This window comes from Salmo trutta, chromosome 13 (assembly GCF_901001165.1).
Source record: "Salmo trutta chromosome 13, fSalTru1.1, whole genome shotgun sequence".
NCBI lineage: Eukaryota > Metazoa > Chordata > Actinopteri > Salmoniformes > Salmonidae > Salmo > Salmo trutta.
The window spans coordinates 18381048-18401186 of record NC_042969.1 but is presented as its reverse complement, the minus strand read 5'-3'; the positions used below and the strand labels follow the sequence as shown (position 1 = coordinate 18401186).

The 20139-nt window shown below is 46.1% G+C and overlaps 1 protein-coding gene across 5 annotated transcripts; it reads left to right on the top strand.

The window, feature by feature from the left end:
- LOC115205363 (rootletin) lies at positions 1–19548 on the top strand. Of its 5 annotated transcripts, none has more exons than XM_029771263.1 (19): positions 1–121; positions 893–1105; positions 1666–1813; positions 2978–3871; positions 4147–6861; positions 6959–7078; positions 7159–7371; positions 7450–7566; positions 7667–7789; positions 8177–8230; positions 8455–8724; positions 9963–10073; positions 10232–10480; positions 15692–16295; positions 16384–16514; positions 16649–16702; positions 16876–17106; positions 17459–17593; positions 18404–19548. In XM_029771263.1, the coding sequence occupies exons 2-19, from the start codon at positions 924–926 to the stop codon at positions 18578–18580; spliced, it is 6528 nt and encodes a 2175-aa protein (XP_029627123.1). In that variant the 5' UTR covers positions 1–121; positions 893–923; the 3' UTR covers positions 18581–19548. The 5 variants fall into 5 exon arrangements, with proteins under 5 accessions (XP_029627123.1, XP_029627122.1, XP_029627121.1 ...); XM_029771262.1 differs by having other exon boundaries at positions 12–222; XM_029771261.1 differs by having other exon boundaries at positions 12–226.
- Positions 19549–20139: the final 591 nt, after the last annotated feature.

Below are 20139 nucleotides of genomic sequence, written 5' to 3'. Positions count from 1 at the left end.
GGGGGAAAGAAAGCAGGAGGCCTTTCTAACAGTCTAGCCAAGTCCTGGGCACTGGACATTCCCGGAAAGCTCAGCGCCTGAGGGTCTCCATGGAAACGGCCGTCACGGCCACGTTGAAAGGGTAAGAAGTGAAAGCTCTGAGTAGGTTCCGCAGTAGAGAGACACCAGAGGACTGAGGGAACGGGAGGAGTCTAGTCTGTGAAAGACAACAAAGAATCTTCAGTAGGTAACTTACTTTATATTATCACAGCACTGTATTTTACAATTATGTCTAACTTTAGGTACCTTGACAAAACAAACCAAACACAAATACTTCCTTCTTCAGCTCTGTTCTGCAGTTCTGAGTTAACCATTGGCTTCACATTGCATCCATTCATTAGCTTAATCAGAGTTATGCAATAACTTGGCTAACTGGGAGAGATGGGTGAGGGGGAGGGGCTTGTTGTGGTTAGGGAGAGGAGGTGGTGAGGTAACTTTAGACGCATGTCTGAAGCTAGTCAGCTACTTGCTGCAGCCGAGCTGCTGCTCTCATGATTAATGCAATTTGCATGAGTGTGTGTGTGTGTGTGTGTGTGTGTGTGTGTGTGTGTGTGTGTGTGTGTGTGTGTGTGTGTGTGTGTGTGTGTGTGTGTGTGTGTGTGTGTGTGTGTTACACCACAGCAAAGGGTCAAGAAAGAAAAGGAAGAGAGGACAAAGAGAGAGAAGCGAAGGGAGAGAAAGAGGGAGGTCAGAGAGGTATAGAGAGAAGGAGGAGAGGGGAGGGAGTTTTTGAGAAAGAGGGGGGTATGACTGAGGTTGGAGAAGGAGTGTGTCTGTTGGTTTGCTACCAGACAGTGGATGAATGCAGGGAGAGGATCAGTAAGGTTTCTGAATGGAAACCGTTGGTTTGCAGGTTCTAGAGAGGTCACCCATGAACAACAACCATGGAGGGGAACATGATTACAACAGCGGGGACCGGAACCGGAGCTGACTCTGTAACCATGGTAACAGGTCCCACTGGCACCCCGGACCTCCAGGTTCTGACCCACAGAGTGAAGCTTCTAGAGCACAGCCTGAGAGACAACGTCAGCTCCTTCACTGAGTCTGAGAGCGCTCTGCACAACAGGTGAGGAGCAGGTATCACGTATCACACAGCTACAACATATGGCCACAACCATATCACATTGCACATCCTGTACTCACATGCAGCTTACCAAGCAGCATTTTGCCATAGTAAGAGACAGTTGGTTACCTCAATATCACTGTGTGTTATTTCAAACATTGCGGTCAGTAAGGTATGTGTGCACTCTTCTACTTTCTCTTAGACTGATGACAGGCAAAAACAATTTGACAGTAGGATGTCTCATCTCTGTTGAATGCTAATGTAATGCTATGCTAATCCTGTAATGCTATGCTATTCATGCAATTCTATGATATTCATGTAATAGAATGCTTATCATGTAATGCTATGCTAATCCTGTAATGCTATGCTATTCATGCAATTCTATGATATTCATGTAATGGTATGCTTATCATGTAATGCTATGCTAATCATGTAATGGTTTGCTACTCATGTAATGCTATGCTAATCATGTAATGGTTTGCTACTCATGTAATGCTATGCTAATCATGTAATGCTATGAAATTGTAATGTGATCTAATGAGTCATGTTGTCCTCCTGTGCAGGATTAGAGAGTTGGAGGTGTCAGAACAGAGCCTGCTACAGAAGGTGGAGGACCTTACTGCCAACTCAGTCCTCCACTGCCCCAGCATGCTGCAGCGCCAGAGGCTGGACGAGCGGCTCCACACGCTGAGGGAGGAGGTACGCTCCATGGTGAGAGACAGAATTGAACTTTACATGAGCTTCAATGAGGCATAGCAAACATACGAGTACTGGAAGCTGTACTGTACATGTAGTGTAAGCCTGTTGTAACTCAGGTATTAGTGTAGTGTAAACCTGTTGTAACTCAGGTAGTGTAGTGTAAACCTGTTGTAACTCAGGTATTAGTGTAGTGTAAACCTGTTGTAACTCAGGTATTAGTGTAGTGTAAACCTGTTGTAACTCAGGTATTAGTGTAGTGTAAACCTGTTGTAACTCAGGTATTAGTGTAGTGTAAACCTGTTGTAACTCAGGAATTAGTGTAGTGTAAACCTGTTGTAACTCAGGTAGTGTAGTGTAAACCTGTTGTAACTCAGGTATTAGTGTAGTGTAAACCTGTTGTAACTCAGGTAGTGTAGTGTAAACCTGTTGTAACTCAGGTGTTAGTGTAGTGTAAACCTGTTGTAACTCAGGTGTTAGTGTAGTGTAAACCTGTTGTAACTCAGGTATTAGTGTAGTGTAAACCTGTTGTAACTCAGGTAGTGTAGTGTAAACCTGTTGTAACTCAGGTATTAGTGTAGTGTAAACCTGTTGTAACTCAGGAATTAGTGTAGTGTAAACCTGTTGTAACTCAGGAATTAGTGTAGTGTAAACCTGTTGTAACTCAGGTATTAGTGTAGTGTAAACCTGTTGTAACTCAGGAATTAGTGTAGTGTAAACCTGTTGTAACTCAGGTATTAGTGTAGTGTAAACCTGTTGTAACTCAGGTAGTGTAGTGTAAGCCTGTTGTAACTCAGGTATTAGTGTAGTGTAAGCCTGTTGTCACTCAGGTATTAGTGTAGTGTAATTTATTGTACTTTATACACTAATTCCTGAGTTACAACAGGTTTACACTACACTACCTGAGTTACAACAGGCTTACACTACACTAATACCTGAGTTACAACAGGCTTACACTACACTAATACCTGAGTTACAACAGGTTTACACTACACTAATACCTGAGTTACAACAGGTTTACACTACACTAATACCTGAGTTACAACAGGTTTACACTACACTAATTTATTGTACTTTATTGTGAATGTAAGAAGAAGATGAATGCAGGGAGTATGCGTGTATCATAACTCTGTTGTAGCTCAGGTGTAAGTTATTGTAATCTCCCTTTCTCTGTCCCAGTCCCAGGAGAAGGAGCGTGGGGATCGTGTGTGGAGGGAGAGGCTGCGGCGCTGCCAGGCCCAGCTCAGGGCTAAAGAAGAGGAGATGGGCCGCCAGTCTCAGTACTTTGAGCACTTTAAGAGCCAGCTTCACCACAAGCTAGACATGGCCAGAGACAAGGAGCAGGGCCTTCAAACCAGACTCCACCAGCTGGAGCGACAGGTGCTGGAGATGAACGTATCTGCTGCCACCTACATAGCCCCTGTCAACACAGCTAGCACCAACTCCGTTACTGCAGCCAATGTCAATCCCATCATAGTACCAACCTCAGGCCAACAGAGAACAGAGACAGAGAGACTGCCCCACCCAAGGGAGGAAGGACAAGGAGAGGAGGAGGACGGTGAGGAGAAGACACAGCGGAGACACTACGGACAACAGCTCCAGCAGAAGCAGGGAGCGGATGATAGAGAAATAGAGGGAGAAAGAGAGGGGGAGGAAGAGGGTGAGAGTCTGGGGGGTGAGGCTAGACTGAGAAGCTTCATCCTCAGCCTCCAGGAGGACCTCCGGGTTCTGCTGGAGAGGGAGGAGCAGGAGCTGGCGGAGCAGAGGGGGCTGATGGAACAGCTGCAGGAAGCGCAGGAGAACAACCACTTCTTGTCCTGTACGTTGGAGGAGATGAGGACGGTGGTCCACAGACTGAAGCTGACAGAGAGCTCCCTGATGGAGGAGGTGGAGGAGCTGCAAGAGGAGAACCAGAGACTGTGTCAGAGGCTCAGCCACACCCTGAGACAGACCAACCACAGCCTGGGTTCTACTGACCCCAACCCTGTCGCTACCCCCAGCCTGGCTACCTCCCTGACAAACGCCCCTGGCCTGAGTCCGCAGAGCAGGGAACTGGTTGACAACACTGACCTGGTGAGTGATGAGATGAAAGTTCATGTAGAGGGGACTCTGTAAATCAGTGTAAGAGTTGGCGAGTTAAGCCTCAAGAAAGTGAATGATTACGATTATAAGCAAACCTTATTTTAGGATTGTAAAATGGATTATAATGTGGGATTATCATGGGTCCAAAGTGGAATGTTGATCTGATTAACTACAGAGGTACTAAGGGGTGTGGCCGGCTTGTGTGTTTGAGACTGGGATCTGCTTTTTGATGAACTTCTAATGTTTAGTGTTCATCATCTATGCAGGTGAAGATGATCCCAGGCCAGTCTTCACTAGACACACCTCACTCTGCTCAACACCATGGAGCAACAGAGAGGTCACAGGAAAACTCCACTCTGCCTCTGCCCCAGCCGGACCTCCTGAACCTCTCAGGCCACCGTAGCCAGAACCCCTGCCTCATATCCCTGGGTACTAAGAGCATTGAGGGTCTGGGGGAGTTGACCCTGAGGGACTGGTGTCCTGGTCCTGGGGGCGTCCCCTCTCTCAACCTGGAGGAGGGGACAAGCGAGGAGACTGAGGCCCTGAGAGAGGCTTACAGGAGCATGGGGGGCGACATGGACTCACTCCGGGACCACAGGGACCAGCTGGAGAGCACGCTACGACACACACAGGACCAGCTGCACAGGGTGACCGAGGAGAACGCCCGACTGAAATGTAAACTCAGGGCGCAGGGAGAAACAGGGGCCTGCGAGGTGGAGCAGGGGTCCTCGCTTGTAGGCGAGAGCATGACAAATGTCCAGGAAAACAAGGTGCCAACTCCAAACCTAATACCCCAGGGGAGCAGAGAGCTCACTGCAACTCCATATCAGAATGATACTATCCTAGCCTTAGCCCAGGATGACCTGTCCCTGTATGCCTTAGCCCAGGATGACCTAGCCCTAGCCTTGAACCAGGAGAACCGGGCCCTGGGCAGGCGTATCCAGGAGCTCCTAGCCCACATAGAGCGCCAGGAGGGGGAGAGTGAGAGGGAGCTAGTCCAGCTCAGGCTGCAGGTGTCCCTGCTAGAGAGGGAGAGCACCAGGCTGGAGCAAGAGAACCAGGAGCAGGGAGGTCTCATCACTGAACTGACCAGGAAGACTGAGGATGACCTCAACACTATCATAGAGCTGCAGGAAAGACGGGTTGAGAGCAGTCAGCTAGGCCTACAGCAGGAGGACCGTTTGACCACGGAGTCAACGTGCAGGCTTCGAGAGAACAGGGACGAGCTGATTGTCTATCTCAGTGATCTCAAAGAGGAAAGAGAACAGGTGTCCCTCTCACTTAGCAGTCAGACAGAGGAGAAACACCAGCTAACACGCTCCATGTGGGTTCTGAAAGAAGAACGCGACCAGATCCATAAGTCACTCTGCGGTTTAAAAGAAGAGAAAGAACAGCTGACAAGGTCCCTCTGTGGTCTGAAAGATGAGAGAGACAAGGTGATGCGGTCAATGTGTGGTTTAAAAGAGGGGAGAGACCAGCTAGTTCAGTCAATGTCTGGACTCCAGGAGGAGAGAGACCAGCCAGTTCAGTCAATGTCTGGACTCCAGGAGGATAGAGACCAGCCAGTTCAGTCAATGTCTGGACTCCAGGAGGAGAGAGACCAGCCAGTTCAGTCAATGTCTGGACTCCAGGAGGATAGAGACCAGCCAGTTCAGTCAATGTCTGGACTCCAGGAGGAGAGAGACCAGCCAGTTCAGTCAATGTCTGGACTCCAGGAGGAGAGAGACCAGCTAGTTCAGTCAATGTCTGGACTCCAGGAGGAGAGAGACCAGCTAGTTCAGTCAATGTCTGGACTCCAGGAGGAGAGAGACCAGCTAGTTCAGTCAATGTCTGGACTCCAGGAGGAGAGAGACCAGCTAGTTCAGTCAATGTCTGGACTCCAAGAGGAGAGACACCAGCCAGTTCAGTCAATGTCTGGACTACAGGAGGAGAGAGACCAGCCAGTTCAGTCAATGTCTGGACTCCAGGAGGAGAGAGACCAGCCAGTTCAGTCAATGTCTGGACTACAGGAGGAGAGAGACCAGCTAGTTCAGTTAATGTCTGGACTCCAGGAGGAGAGAGACCAGCTAGTTCAGTCAATGTCTGGACTCCAGGAGGAGAGAGACCAGCTAGTTCAGTCAATGTCTGGACTCCAGGAGGAGAGAGACCAGCTAGTTCAGTCAATGTCTGGACTCCAGGAGGAGAGAGACCAGCTAGTTCAGTCAATGTCTGGACTCCAGGAGGAGAGAGACAAGCTCTCGCAGTCAATGTCTGGACTCCAGGAGGAGAGAGACCAGCTAGTTCAGTCAATGTCTGGACTCCAGGAGGAGAGAGACCAGCTAGTTCAGTCAATGTCTGGACTCCAGGAGGCGAGAGACCAGCTAGTTCAGTCAATGTCTGGACTACAGGAGGAGAGAGACCAGCTAGTTCAGTCAATGTCTGGACTCCAGGAGGAGAGAGACCAGCTAGTTCAGTCAATGTCTGGACTCCAGGAGGAGAGAGACAAGCTCTCGCAGTCTCTCTTCAGCCAAAAAGATGAGAGAGACCAGTTGATGCAGTCAATGTGTGGTTTAAAGGGACAGAGGGACCAGCTAACACAGACACTCAGCCGTCTAGAGCAGGAGAGAGACAAGCTGTCATCTCTCAGTCTTCAAACACGAGAGAGGTACCAGGTGGACCAGTTTGTCTCTGATCTAAAAGAAGAGAAGGAGCAGCTAGTTCAGTCAATGGATGTTCTGAGAGAACAGAGAGAACAGCTCACAGAGGAGAGAGACCAGTTGCAGATGGACGTCGCTACTCTACGGAATCAGCTGCTGTTACAGGGGTGGAGCCACAACCAGCAGCCCTCAGAGAACCATGTTGGCAAGGCAACACGCACAGAGGTTGTGGCTACAGAGAGAGGGGGTCAGATGCCAAAAACGCATGATGATGGTGATGTCACTCATAGATGCCTGGCCACGGTCTACTCCTACAAGACCATCCGTCTGGCGCAGTCTGCACAGGTAGGAGCGAATCTTTGTACTTGTGTGAGTTGTTATGTATGTTGGCACTGAGTTTCTGTCAGTAGTTGTGTGAGTTCTAGCATATCCCCGTATCCAGGACCATTTGGGAGAGAAAGAGGGAACAGATGTGGAGCAGAGTGGACTGATGAGGGAGATCGAGTCGCTGGGGTTAGAACTCAGAAGCTCACGAGAGGTACTGAAGAAGACCCAATCAGAGGTGAGCGCTCCTTTCTTCCTGTCTTGTTGGCCAATCAGAGGAGAGGTCAGAACATGACTGGACAGAATCTGTGTGTGCAGGCTCAAAGGTGGTACCGTGAGCTGGGTGTGTCTGAGGTCAGACGAGAGGAGGCTGAGAAGAGGGCGGGAAAGGCAGCCAATGAGGTGAAGAGGGCGGTACAGGCAGCAAATGAGGTGAAGAGGGCGGTACAGGCAGCCAATGAGGTGGGGATGAGAGAGGAAACCAAGGAGGTGGAGGAGATGAAGAGGGAAAACCACACACTGAGAGCAGAGGTATGGATAGAGAAAGTATCCCTCTCACTAACCACCATAGTCATGTCATGATAACCCACTGGCTGTGTCTGTTGTTAGTTGGGAGAGGTGAAGAGCAGACTAGTGGGTCTGGAGAGAGAGAAGACCGATGCTCACTCACTAAGGATCAAGATCGAAGAGAAGTTCAGCTTGCTTCAGGCTGAACTCAAAGCCAAGGTGTGTGTTGCTTCAGGCTGAACTCAAAGCCAAGGTGTGTGTGTTGACTAAATCTTTCTGTGTGTGTACTATATACCTGAATTTGTGATCGTTCACTCAGAGTGTTGCTCTGAAGGAGCTGAGTTCAGAGTACACATCTCTGAAGAGAGAGCAGGGCAGCAGAGAGGACTGGAGCAACACACTCACCTTACTGAGGGTGCGCTATGATGACATCAGAGCTAAGGTAAACTGTCTTTTCTCAGCTAAGATAGGTAAAAGTTACCCTTACGTTTACCAATTTAGGTAGAAGTCATCCTTTTGCACAGATCTAGGATCAGCTTAATACTCTACCATCCCCGAATCCGAGCCTTACCTGTTAGGAAGAAAAGACAAAACTGACCTTAGATCAGTGTCAAGGAGCAACTTCATTCTAGTCTGATAAAACCACAGCTCTCTGCTTAGAGTGATGTTTGTTCAAAGACATGCAAAATTAATTGTATTGGAAGAGAGCTTTTACAATATCAAAAGAGCTGTATTTGTGGTCAGTGTTTTTGGTTTACTGTAATGTTTTCTTGTTATTTCCAGTCAGTGTATTTAGTCTAATGGCTATGTCTCTCCTGACTCTCTCCAGTACAACGTTCTCCTGAGAAAGAGTCAGACGGACCAGGACATAGCTCCTCTAAAGGTGAGGGGGTTGGAGAATGGGGGTAGTCTGTTAGTCTGGTTTGATACATGGTTGTTTGAAGCTAAAAGAAAAATTGGTGTTGGACCTGTTTTGACTGACAGCTGTTGTATCCAATGGCAGGCCATGCTGTCACGATTTGGTTTTGATTGACTTATGATCTGTCCAATGACAAGCCAAGCTGTCATGTTTTGGTTTTGATTGACTGATGATCTGTCCGATGGCAGGCCAAGCTGTCATGTCTCGTGGGGAAGTGCCAGCAGAGGAACAGTCTACTGGTGCAGTTGATGCGAGCCCTGCGTCGGTATGGCTGCCTGGACTACAATCTGACCCAGGAGGCTGAGGACCTGCTTAACGACACAGCGCTGCAGGACTACGCCAGCACCTTCACACCCCCATCCGCTGCAGCTCTGCAGGAGAACACCCCCCTTCTCCCACCTGCAGCCTCAGAACGACCGGAGCGCTCACAGACCTCTGCTGCAGCCTCCACAGCACAGGTAAGAGATGTGGTAGCACAGAGGTTTTCAAACCTCTCCTTGGGGACCCCCAGCCATTCCATGTACTCAAACTATTCCACAGCCAGTATACCGGATTCAACTTGTCAACTAATAAAGCCCTTAACTACTCGAATCAGGTGAGTTAGTGCAGGGCAACAACAAAATTGTGAAATGTCCAGGGGTCCCCGAGGAGAGGTTTGAAACACACCGCAGTAACACACCACTGCACTGAACCACTAACTCATCTTAGTACAGTGTGAAACCAGTAGTGTAAAGTACTTAAGTAAAAATACTTTAAAGTAGTACTTAAGTAGTTTTTTTGGGTATCTGTACTTTACTTTACTATTCATATTTTTGACAACTTTTACTTTTATTTCACTACATTACTAAAGAAAATTATGTGCTTTTTCTCCATACATTTTCCCTGACACCCAAATGTGCTCGTTACATTTCAAATCAAAATCAAATCAAATGTTATTTGTCACATACACATGTTTAGCAGATGGTGTTGCAGGGGTAGTGTTTCTAGCTCCAACAGTGCAGTAATATCTAACAATTCACAACAATACACACAACCTAAAAGTAAAATAATGGAATTAAGGAATATATAAATATTAGATTGAGCAATATCGGAGTGGCATGGACTAAGATACAGTAGAATAGAATACAGTATATACATACGAGATGAGTAAAGCAGTATGTAAACATTATTAAAGTGACTAGTGTTCCGTTATTAAGGCCTACCATTTTGAATGCTTAGCAGGACAGGGAACTGGTCCAATTCACGCACTTATCAAGAGAAAATCCCTGGTCATCCCTACTGCATCTGATCTGGTGGACTCACTCAGTTATGTAAATGAGGTCTGAATGTTGCAGTGTGCCTCTGGCTATCTGTAAATAAAAAAGATAAAAGAAAATGGTGCTGTCTGGTTGGCTTAATATAAGGAATTTGAAATGATTTATACTTTTACATTTACTTTTGATACTTAAGTATATTTAAAACCAAATACTTTTAGACTTTTACTCAAGTAGAATTTTACTGGGTGACTTTCACTTTTACTTGAGTCATTTTCTATTAACGCAACTTTACTTTTACTCAAGTATGACAATTGGGTACTTTTCCCACCACTGTGTAATACAGAAGCATACCTCACACCAGCTGAAGAGGGTTTATAACATAACACACCTGTATAAGGGGTTTCCCTGGCCATCTCTGAGGGGTTGTGCTCTCTTCTTAGGAGCTGAGTAAAGCTGTGTCTGAAGGCAGTAGGAGGGAACACTTCAGAGTGTGTGTGGCCACAGCAGACTACTGCCCCTCTCCGAACATGCCTCACACTCTACTGCCAATGGTAGTTGGATTTAGAAATAATAAAACTCTCAGTTTCTGTGGCACAGAGTATTCCGTCACAGAGCATTGTTTTAATGAATATAAATACATGATAACAAATGATATCTTGTTGCATGTCTTATACAGTAGGCTTATATTATCCACACATTTCTGTTACAGCTTCCCCTTTCTGCGGGTGAATCAGTCCAAGTCACTGGACTCCCAGACAGACGTGGGATGTACCATGCCGAGGTGAAAGGGAAGTCTGGCCTGGTCCCTGCCCGTTTCTTAGAGGAGAATGGGAGACCACTCATCCTGACTTCCCCCTCGCCAGAGAGATGTGCCAGTCTGACTAGGAAGCTGACCAGTCCAGGGAAGATCATCAACCTTCACCAGCAGTTGCAGAACACTCTCTCCAACAGCTACCAGGTAAGCCTATAGTACAGCTTTATCAAACTCTATGCTACCTACCTTCACACAAGTTATTTTAGATTTTTTTACCGTTTATTTAGACAGGGAGTCAATGCTGAGACCAAGGTGTCTTTATTTAGACAGGGAGTCAATGCTGAGACCAAGGTCTCTTTATTTAGACAGGGAGTCAATGCTGAGACCAAGGTCTCTTTATTTAGACAGGGAGTCATGCTGAGACCAAGGTCTATTTATTTAGACAGGGAGTCACGCTGAGACCAAGGTGTCATTAATTAGACAGGGAGTCAATGCTGAGACCAAGGTGTCTTTATTTAGACAGGGAGTCAATGCTGAGACCAAGGTGTCTTTATTTAGACAGGGAGTCAATGCTGAGACCAAGGTCTCTTTATTTAGACAGGGAGTCAATGCTGAGACCAAGGTCTCTTTATTTAGACAGGGAGTCAATGCTGAGACCAAGGTGTCTTTATTTAGACAGGGAGTCATGCTGAGACCAAGGTCTCTTTATTTAGACAGGGAGTCAATGCTGAGACCAAGGTGTCTTTATTTAGACAGGGAGTCAATGCTGAGACCAAGGTCTCTTTATTTAGACAGGGCGTCAATGCTGAGACCAAGGTGTCTTTATTTAGACAGGGAGTCAATGCTGAGACCAAGGTCTTTTTATTTAGACAGGGAGTCAATGCTGAGACCAAGGTCTCTTTATTTAGACAGGGAGTCAATGCTGAGACCAAGGTGTCTTTATTTAGACAGGGAGTCAATGCTGGGACCAAGGTCTTTTTATTTAGACAGGAAGTCACGCTGAGACCAAGGTGTCTTTATTTAGACAGGGAGTCAATGCTGAGACCAAGGTCTCTTTATTTAGACAGGGAGTCAATGCTGAGACCAAGGTGTCATTATTTAGACAGGGAGTCAATGCTGAGACCAAGGTCTCTTTATTTAGACAGGGAGTCAATGCTGAGACCAGCATCTCTTTATTTAGACAGGGAGTCAATGCTGGGACCAGCGTCTCTTTATTTAGACAGGGAGTCACGCTGAGACCAAGGTGTCTTTATTTAGACAGGGAGTCATGCTGAGACCAAGGTGTCTTTATTTAGACAGGGAGTCACGCTGAGACCAAGGTGTCATTATTTAGACAGGGAGTCATGCTGAGACCAAGGTCTCTTTATTTAGACAGGGAGTCAATGCTGAGACCAAGGTGTCTTTATTTAGACAGGGAGTCATGCTGAGACCAAGGTCTCTTTATTTAGACAGGGAGTCAATGCTGAGACCAAGGTGTCTTTATTTAGACAGGGAGTCAATGCTGAGACCAAGGTCTCTTTATTTAGACAGGGAGTCAATGCTGAGACCAAGGTGTCTTTATTTAGACAGGGAGTCATGCTGAGACCAAGGTGTCTTTATTTAGACAGGGAGTCAATGCTGAGACCAAGGTCTCTTTATTTAGACAGGGAGTCAATGCTGAGACCAAGGTGTCTTTATTTAGACAGGGAGTCATGCTGAGACCAAGGTCTCTTTATTTAGACAGGGAGTCATGCTGAGACCAAGGTCTCTTTATTTAGACAGGGAGTCATGCTGAGACCAAGGTCTCTTTATTTAGACAGGGAGTCAATGCTGAGACCAAGGTGTCTTTATTTAGACAGGGAGTCAATGCTGAGACCAAGGTCTCTTTATTTAGACAGGGAGTCAATGCTGAGACCAAGGTCTCTTTATTTAGACAGGGAGTCAATGCTGAGACCAAGGTCTCTTTATTTAGACAGGGAGTCAATGCTGAGACCAAGGTGTCTTTATTTAGACAGGGAGTCATGCTGAGACCAGCGTCTCTTTATTTAGACAGGGAGTCATGCTGAGACCAAGGTGTCTTTATTTAGACAGGGAGTCATGCTGAGACCAAGGTCTCTTTATTTAGACAGGGAGTCAATGCTGAGACCAAGGTCTCTTTATTTAGACAGGGAGTCAATGCTGAGACCAAGGTCTCTTTATTTAGACAGGGAGTCATGCTGAGACCAAGGTGTCTTTATTTAGACAGGGAGTCAATGCTGAGACCAAGGTCTCTTTATTTAGACAGGGAGTCAATGCTGAGACCAAGGTCTCTTTATTTAGACAGGGAGTCAATGCTGAGACCAAGGTGTCTTTATTTAGACAGGGAGTCATGCTGAGACCAAGGTGTCTTTATTTAGACAGGGAGTCATGCTGAGACCAAGGTGTCTTTATTTAGACAGGGAGTCAATGCTGAGACCAAGGTCTCTTTATTTAGACAGGGAGTCAATGCTGGGACCAAGGTGTCTTTATTTAGACAGGGAGTCATGCTGAGACCAAGGTCTCTTTATTTAGACAGGGAGTCATGCTGAGACCAAGGTGTCTTTATTTAGACAGGGAGTCATGCTGAGACCAAGGTGTCTTTATTTAGACAGGGAGTCAATGCTGAGACCAAGGTGTCTTTATTTAGACAGGGAGTCAATGCTGAGACCAAGGTCTCTTTATTTAGACAGGGAGTCAATGCTGAGACCAAGGTCTCTTTATTTAGACAGGGAGTCAATGCTGAGACCAAGGTGTCTTTATTTAGACAGGGAGTCATGCTGAGACCAAGGTGTCTTTATTTAGACAGGGAGTCATGCTGAGACCAAGGTGTCTTTATTTAGACAGGGAGTCAATGCTGAGACCAAGGTGTCTTTATTTAGACAGGGAGTCAATGCTGAGACCAAGGTGTCTTTATTTAGACAGGGAGTCATGCTGAGACCAAGGTCTCTTTATTTAGACAGGGAGTCAATGCTGAGACCAGCGTCTCTTTATTTAGACAGGGCGTCAATGCTGAGACCAAGGTGTCTTTATTTAGACAGGGAGTCAATGCTGAGACCAAGGTCTCTTTATTTAGACAGGGAGTCAATGCTGAGACCAGCGTCTCTTTATTTAGACAGGGCGTCAATGCTGAGACCAAGGTGTCTTTATTTAGACAGGGAGTCATGCTGAGACCAAGGTGTCTTTATTTAGACAGGGAGTCATGCTGAGACCAAGGAGTCTTTATTTTGACAGGGAGTCAATGCTGAGACCAAGGTGTCTTTATTTAGACAGGGAGACAATGCTGAGACCAAGGTGTCTTTATTTAGACAGGGAGTCATGCTGAGACCAAGGTGTCTTTATTTAGACAGGGAGTCATGCTGAGACCAAGGAGTCTTTATTTTGACAGGGAGTCAATGCTGAGACCAAGGTGTCTTTATTTAGACAGGGAGACAATGCTGAGACCAAGGTGTCTTTATTTAGACAGGGAGTCATGCTGAGACCAAGGTGTCTTTATTTAGACAGGGAGTCAATGCTGAGACCAAGGTGTCTTTATTTAGACAGGGAGTCATGCTGAGACCAAGGTGTCTTTATTTAGACAGGGAGTCATGCTGAGACCAAGGTCTCTTTATTTAGACAGGGAGTCATGCTGAGACCAAGGTGTCTTTATTTAGACAGGGAGTCATGCTGAGACCAAGGTGTCTTTATTTAGACAGGGAGTCAATGCTGAGACCAAGGTGTCTTTATTTAGACAGGGAGTCAATGCTGAGACCAAGGTCTCTTTATTTAGACAGGGAGTCAATGCTGAGACCAAGGTGTCTTTATTTAGACAGGGAGTCAATGCTGAGACCAGCGTCTCTTTATTTAGACAGGGAGTCAATGCTGAGACCAAGGTCTCTTTATTTAGACAGGGAGTCACGCTGAGACCAAGGTGTCTTTATTTAGACAGGGAGTCAATGCTGAGACCAAGGTCTCTTTATTTAGACAGGGAGTCAATGCTGAGACCAAGGTCTCTTTATTTAGACAGGGAGTCAATGCTGAGACCAAGGTGTCTTTATTTAGACAGGGAGTCATGCTGAGACCAAGGTCTCTTTATTTAGACAGGGAGTCATGCTGAGACCAAGGTCTCTTTATTTAGACAGGGAGTCAATGCTGAGACCAAGGTGTCTTTATTTAGACAGGGAGTCAATGCTGAGACCAAGGTCTCTTTATTTAGACAGGGAGACAATGCTGAGACCAAGGTGTCTTTATTTTGACAGGGAGTCATGCTGAGACCAAGGTCTCTTTATTTAGACAGGGAGTCATGCTGAGACCAAGGTGTCTTTATTTAGACAGGGAGTCAATGCTGAGACCAAGGTCTCTTTATTTAGACAGGGCGTCAATGCTGAGACCAAGGTGTCTTTATTTAGACAGGGAGTCAATGCTGAGACCAAGGTCTCTTTATTTAGACAGGGAGTCATGCTGAGACCAAGGTGTCTTTATTTAGACAGGGAGTCAATGCTGAGACCAAGGTGTCTTTATTTAGACAGGGAGTCATGCTGAGACCAAGGTCTCTTTATTTAGACAGGGAGTCAATGCTGAGACCAAGGTGTCTTTATTTAGACAGGGAGTCAATGCTGAGACCAAGGTGTCTTTATTTAGACAGGGAGTCATGCTGAGACCAAGGTGTCTTTATTTAGACAGGGAGTCATGCTGAGACCAAGGTGTCTTTATTTAGACAGGGAGTCAATGCTGAGACCAAGGTCTCTTTATTTAGACAGGGTGTCATGCTGAGACCAAGGTGTCTTTATTTAGACAGGGAGTCATGCTGAGACCAAGGTGTCTTTATTTAGACAGGGAGACATGCTGAGACCAAGGTGTCTTTATTTAGACAGGGAGTCAATGCTGAGACCAAGGTGTCTTTATTTAGACAGGGAGTCATGCTGAGACCAAGGTCTCTTTATTTAGACAGGGAGTCATGCTGAGACCAAGGTCTCTTTATTTAGACAGGGAGTCAATGCTGAGACCAAGGTGTCTTTATTTAGACAGGGAGTCATGCTGAGACCAAGGTGTCTTTATTTAGACAGGGAGTCAATGCTGAGACCAAGGTGTCTTTATTTAGACAGGGAGTCATGCTGAGACCAAGGTCTCTTTATTTAGACAGGGAGTCAATGCTGAGACCAAGGTCTCTTTTCCAGATGAGCCTGTATAGCACCACAATACACATCAAAATACAATAAACACTTTAAACTGCACATTCATATACACATTCAAATAAAAAACAGACACATATTAAATATTGAGTAAGTTTATTGTTTTCAACGGAAACTTCAGTTGTAGTAGAATTCAGTATCAAAACACACAATGCTATGCTAACCAGGCTTGAAGGACCGCAAATGTATATTGTTTATGCACAAAGTCCCAGTATAGTCTACATAACCATGTCACCCATTCTCTCCCTAGGTTTTCCCTTCCAAGACCAGCCCCCAGGTTTACTCCAGTCCCCCTTCAGGACAGGGGTACTCCCCAGGATACCCCAACCACAACCTTGCTTTTCCCAACCGACCCAAGCATACCCTTGTAGCAACTACCCCTATTATTACTACTACTAGTCTCCTATCTACCACTGCCCCCACTAAAACTACCAGTGATGGTGCTACCTCTCCTAAGCAGACACCAAACAGAGCACATCCAACTACCAACCCCCCTGTCCACACCACCACCACCACCACTACTGCCCTTAGCAGTGGTAAAGAACCCCTCTCTAAAACTGGCTCTATTGCTGCTACCTCCAATGTTACAACCCCTGTTAATACCCCTCCTACCGCTGTGGCCCAGACTGTTAAAGCACAAACTACCACTGCCTTGTGGAACACTGCCCCCACCAAATCTGCCCCTCCAACTATTACCGCTGGAACTACAGCCCCCACCAAAATGGCCCCTATCACTACTGCTCTTTCCCTTGCTGAGTTGTCACGACTGCCTGATGAGGACCATTGCATCAAGAAGCCCCTCGCCATCCTCCAACCTGAACAAGCTAAGCCAACCAAACCCAGAGCTATACCAGGTGCAGTAGCCCACACAATACACGCTGTTGACTGTACCCTTGACGGAAAGCATACGTGTCTGATTGTCTTTGATCCCGCCCCTTTTAGAACCTCCAGCTGAGGTGGGCTCTGTTGAGGTCCTCAGGACTGTGGGACAGAGCAGCCTCATGATTGGTTGGGAGAGACCGCCACTGGATGAGCTGGGCTGCAGCAACGGAACCTTTGTGTATGGATACATGGTAGGCTGCTCCTCTCGCCTTGGATACATTAGAATGTAAATAGACGGCTTTGGTGTTGTTCATTCGGTGCTCTGTGTATGCCGTGGTCCTCTCGCTCTCTCTCTCTCTCTCTCTCTCTCTCTCTCCCTCCACAGATCTATGTAGAAGGGGAGTTCCACAAGTCTGTCATGAGCTCTGCATGCACGAAGGTACGGTATGAAGCAGTCCTTTGACAACATGCTCCATCTTTCCTCCTCCTCTTTCTCCTCTTCCTCCCCTCCTGCCCTAATGATGCAATAATATCCATCACTGTGTGTGGTGTTTCTACATATTATCAGTTGACTGGTTGAAGATGACAGTGTGTATCTGTCCTCTCTTTCAGTGTATTCTGGAGAATCTGGATCTGTCCGGTCCGGTCCACATCAGTGTTCAGACCCTGGGCTCCAACGGTCTCTATGCGGAGAAGGTCCTCCTCATCTACAGGGGAAAACACACCCAGTTTAGGACAGATCACACCCGTGTCAACACAGCTTCTGCTGCTCCCTTCACAGACCCTGCCTACCTAGACTGCAGGACTCCGCCCACACACCGACACAGTGGCTCCACCCAACCAGTGAGTTCTACAGACATGCCCACTTCCAAATTGACACACCCACCACATGATCACTTTTGCCCTGACCATTTTGGGAAACTTACCAGAATTTTGCAACCTTACCCTGACCCAACGTTTTAATCTTTTACTGCATATTTTCAGCCGCACTCTCCAGTTGAAACCTTACTCACCCGACTCAGAAAGTCCAACGGTCTTGATGCCTTTCCAGTTACTGTGTTTCATTGAAATCTGCATGAAATAATGAAATGTGATCCATTCATAATTCTCTACATTTACAGTCATCTCTTCTGGGCTTGTGTATTAATGTGTGTGTGTCTGTGTGTACTCTGCGTGTGTGTGGCGTGCCTTTCAGTTTGTGGCCATCTACAACTACAACCCTCTGAAGGACAGTCCTAACCTCCACCCCAGCAGAGAGCTGGCCCTGAGAGAGGGAGACACCGTCATGCTGCTAGGCAACCCACGCAACGACGGCTTCTGTCAGGCCGAGGTGGGCCAATCAACAACATCCAGGCAACAGTCATTTACCAATCAACTTGCAGAATTAACTTGTAGCTTGAATCTCTTTATATCGGATCATCATGTGTATGTACAGTGCATTCCGGAAAGTTTTCAGACCCCTTGACTTTTACAACATTTTGTTACATTACGGCCTTATTCTAAAATGTATTAAATTAAATGTTTCCCCATCAATCTACACACAATACCCCATGATGACAAAGCGAAAACAGGTTTTTAGAGATTTTAGCAAATGTATTAAAAATAAAAAACAGAAATAACTTATTTGCGTAAGTATTCAGACGCTTAGCTATGAGAATCGTAATTGAGCTCAGCTGCATCCTGTTTCCATTGATCATCCTTGAGATGTTTTTTCAACTTGATTGGCATCCACCTGCGGTAAATTGAACTGATTGGACATGATTTGGAAGGCACACACCTGTCTATATAAGGTCCCACAGTTGACAGTGCATATCTTTCAGACTGCTATCTTACAGACTACTATCTAAACAGACTACTATCAAACAGACTGCTATCTTACAGACTGCTATCTTACAGACTGCTATCTTACAGACTACTATCTAACAGACTACTATCTTACAGACTATTATCTTACAGACTGCTATCTTACAGACTGCTAGCTAACAGACTACTATCTAAACAGACTACTATCTAACAGACTATCTTTCAGACTGCTATCTTACAGACTACTATCTTACAGACTGCTAGCTAACAGACTACTATCTAAACAGATGAGTGCAGCTGTACTGTAGATAGCTTACTGAGTGACTATGTGTTTCAGGTGAATGGCAGACGAGGTCTGGCTCCTGTGGCGTTACTAGAGGAAGTTCCTGTTCCAGACAGACATGTAAGCTCCGCCCCTCCCCAATCTTCTCCTGAGAGAGGACCAGATGATAGGCCACTGCGCCTGCCAATCAGAGAGAGAACAAGATGGGCCGCTGTGACTGTCAATCAGTGAGAAATCAAGATGATGGGCCACTGTAGCTGCCAATCAAAGAATGCTTACCCACAGAGAGAGATTATAGTGGCCAGAGTTAATGACATAATCAAACACTGCCTGCCTGTGACACAAACGTTCATAAGTGCTCGCTGCCTAAAGTCATTTGAAATGGAAGGCTACAGTAGAGCACCAGCCAAATGTGGGAAGTTATGTGGCCCAGTTTTACATTGTGCTTCGATAGACAGTTCCTTATAACCTACATAATACTCACTGAGATTGTGTCTAATCACCTCTAACTGTCACCTCTATCAAAATTCTCTCTATTCACCTCTATCAAAATCCCCAGTGTTCTGTGTGTGTAATCTCTCGTGGACAGACGCACGTAACATAGCTGGTATTGTAGTGTCTGTCAACAGACAGTGGGATGCAACGACTATCAAGGAACTGAAAACATGAAACATCACTGATCATTTTGGACAAATCACAATTTCGCATATTTCGGAAGGGGAGGGGACATTTGGCCCATAGACTTGCCTGTAACTTGCAAAGGGGGGTGGAGCTACTGTCCTGCTTCCACTGCTTGCTCTAGTCTCTTTTCAAACACATCTTCCCCCAGAAAATAATTCAGTATCTAACGCAATTACGCAAGATTGTAATTCTGGATTTCCAAGATTATTCTGTATGTGACAAAAAGATGTCAAAAAGGTCAAAGGTCGGCCTAATGGATCTGACAACCTGTCTGACAACCTGTCTGATATCAAGTGCGTTCATGGTAATAAAGCTATGCCATTTTACTGGATCTTTTTTCAAGCCAAATAGGAAAAAAGGAGGTCCATACCAAAGACTTGGATATTTCAGTTCTTTGTCGTTATACACTGAACAAAAATATAAATGCAAAATGTAAAGTGTTGGTCCCATGTTTCATGAGTTGAAATGAAAGATCTCGGAAATGTACCATTCACATAAAAAATCATATTTCTCTCTAATTTGGTGCACAAATTTGTTTTACATCCCTGTTTGTGAGCATTTCTCTTTTGGCAAGATAATCCATCCACCTGACAGGTGTGGCATATCAAGAAGATGATTAAACAGCATGGTCATTACACAGGTGCACCTTGTGCTAGGGACAATAAAAGGCCACACTAAAATGTGCAGTTTTGTCACACAACGCAATGCCACAGATGTCTCAAATTTTGAGGGAGCACGCAATTGGCCTGCTGACTGCAGGAATGTCCACCAGAGCTGTTTCCAGAGAATTCAATGTTAATTTCTCTACCATAAGCTGCCTCCAACATTGTTTTAGAGAAATTGGCAGTACGTCTAACCGGCCTCACAACCGCAGACCATGTGTAACCACGCCAGCCCAAGACCTCCACATCTGGCTTCTACACCTGCAGTATCATCTGAGACCAGCCACCCGGACAGCTGATGAAAGTGTGGGCATGCACATCCAAAGACTTTCTGCACAAACTGTCAGAAACCGTCTCGGAAGCTCATCCGCATGCTCATCGTCCCCACCAGAGTCTTGACCTGACAGCAGTTCGGTGTTGTAACAGACTTCAGTGTGCAAAAGCTCA

Excerpts from the sequence above, each read along its gene's own strand:
- LOC115205363 (XM_029771263.1), top strand. The coding sequence starts at position 924 with ATGGAGGGGAACATGATTACAACAGCGGGGACCGGAACCGGAGCTGAC. Across the intron at positions 7,372-7,449 it reads ACCACACACTGAGAGCAGAG|TTGGGAGAGGTGAAGAGCAG; the intron begins GTATGGATAGAG and ends GTCTGTTGTTAG. Across the intron at positions 7,790-8,176 it reads ATGATGACATCAGAGCTAAG|TACAACGTTCTCCTGAGAAA; the intron begins GTAAACTGTCTT and ends GACTCTCTCCAG.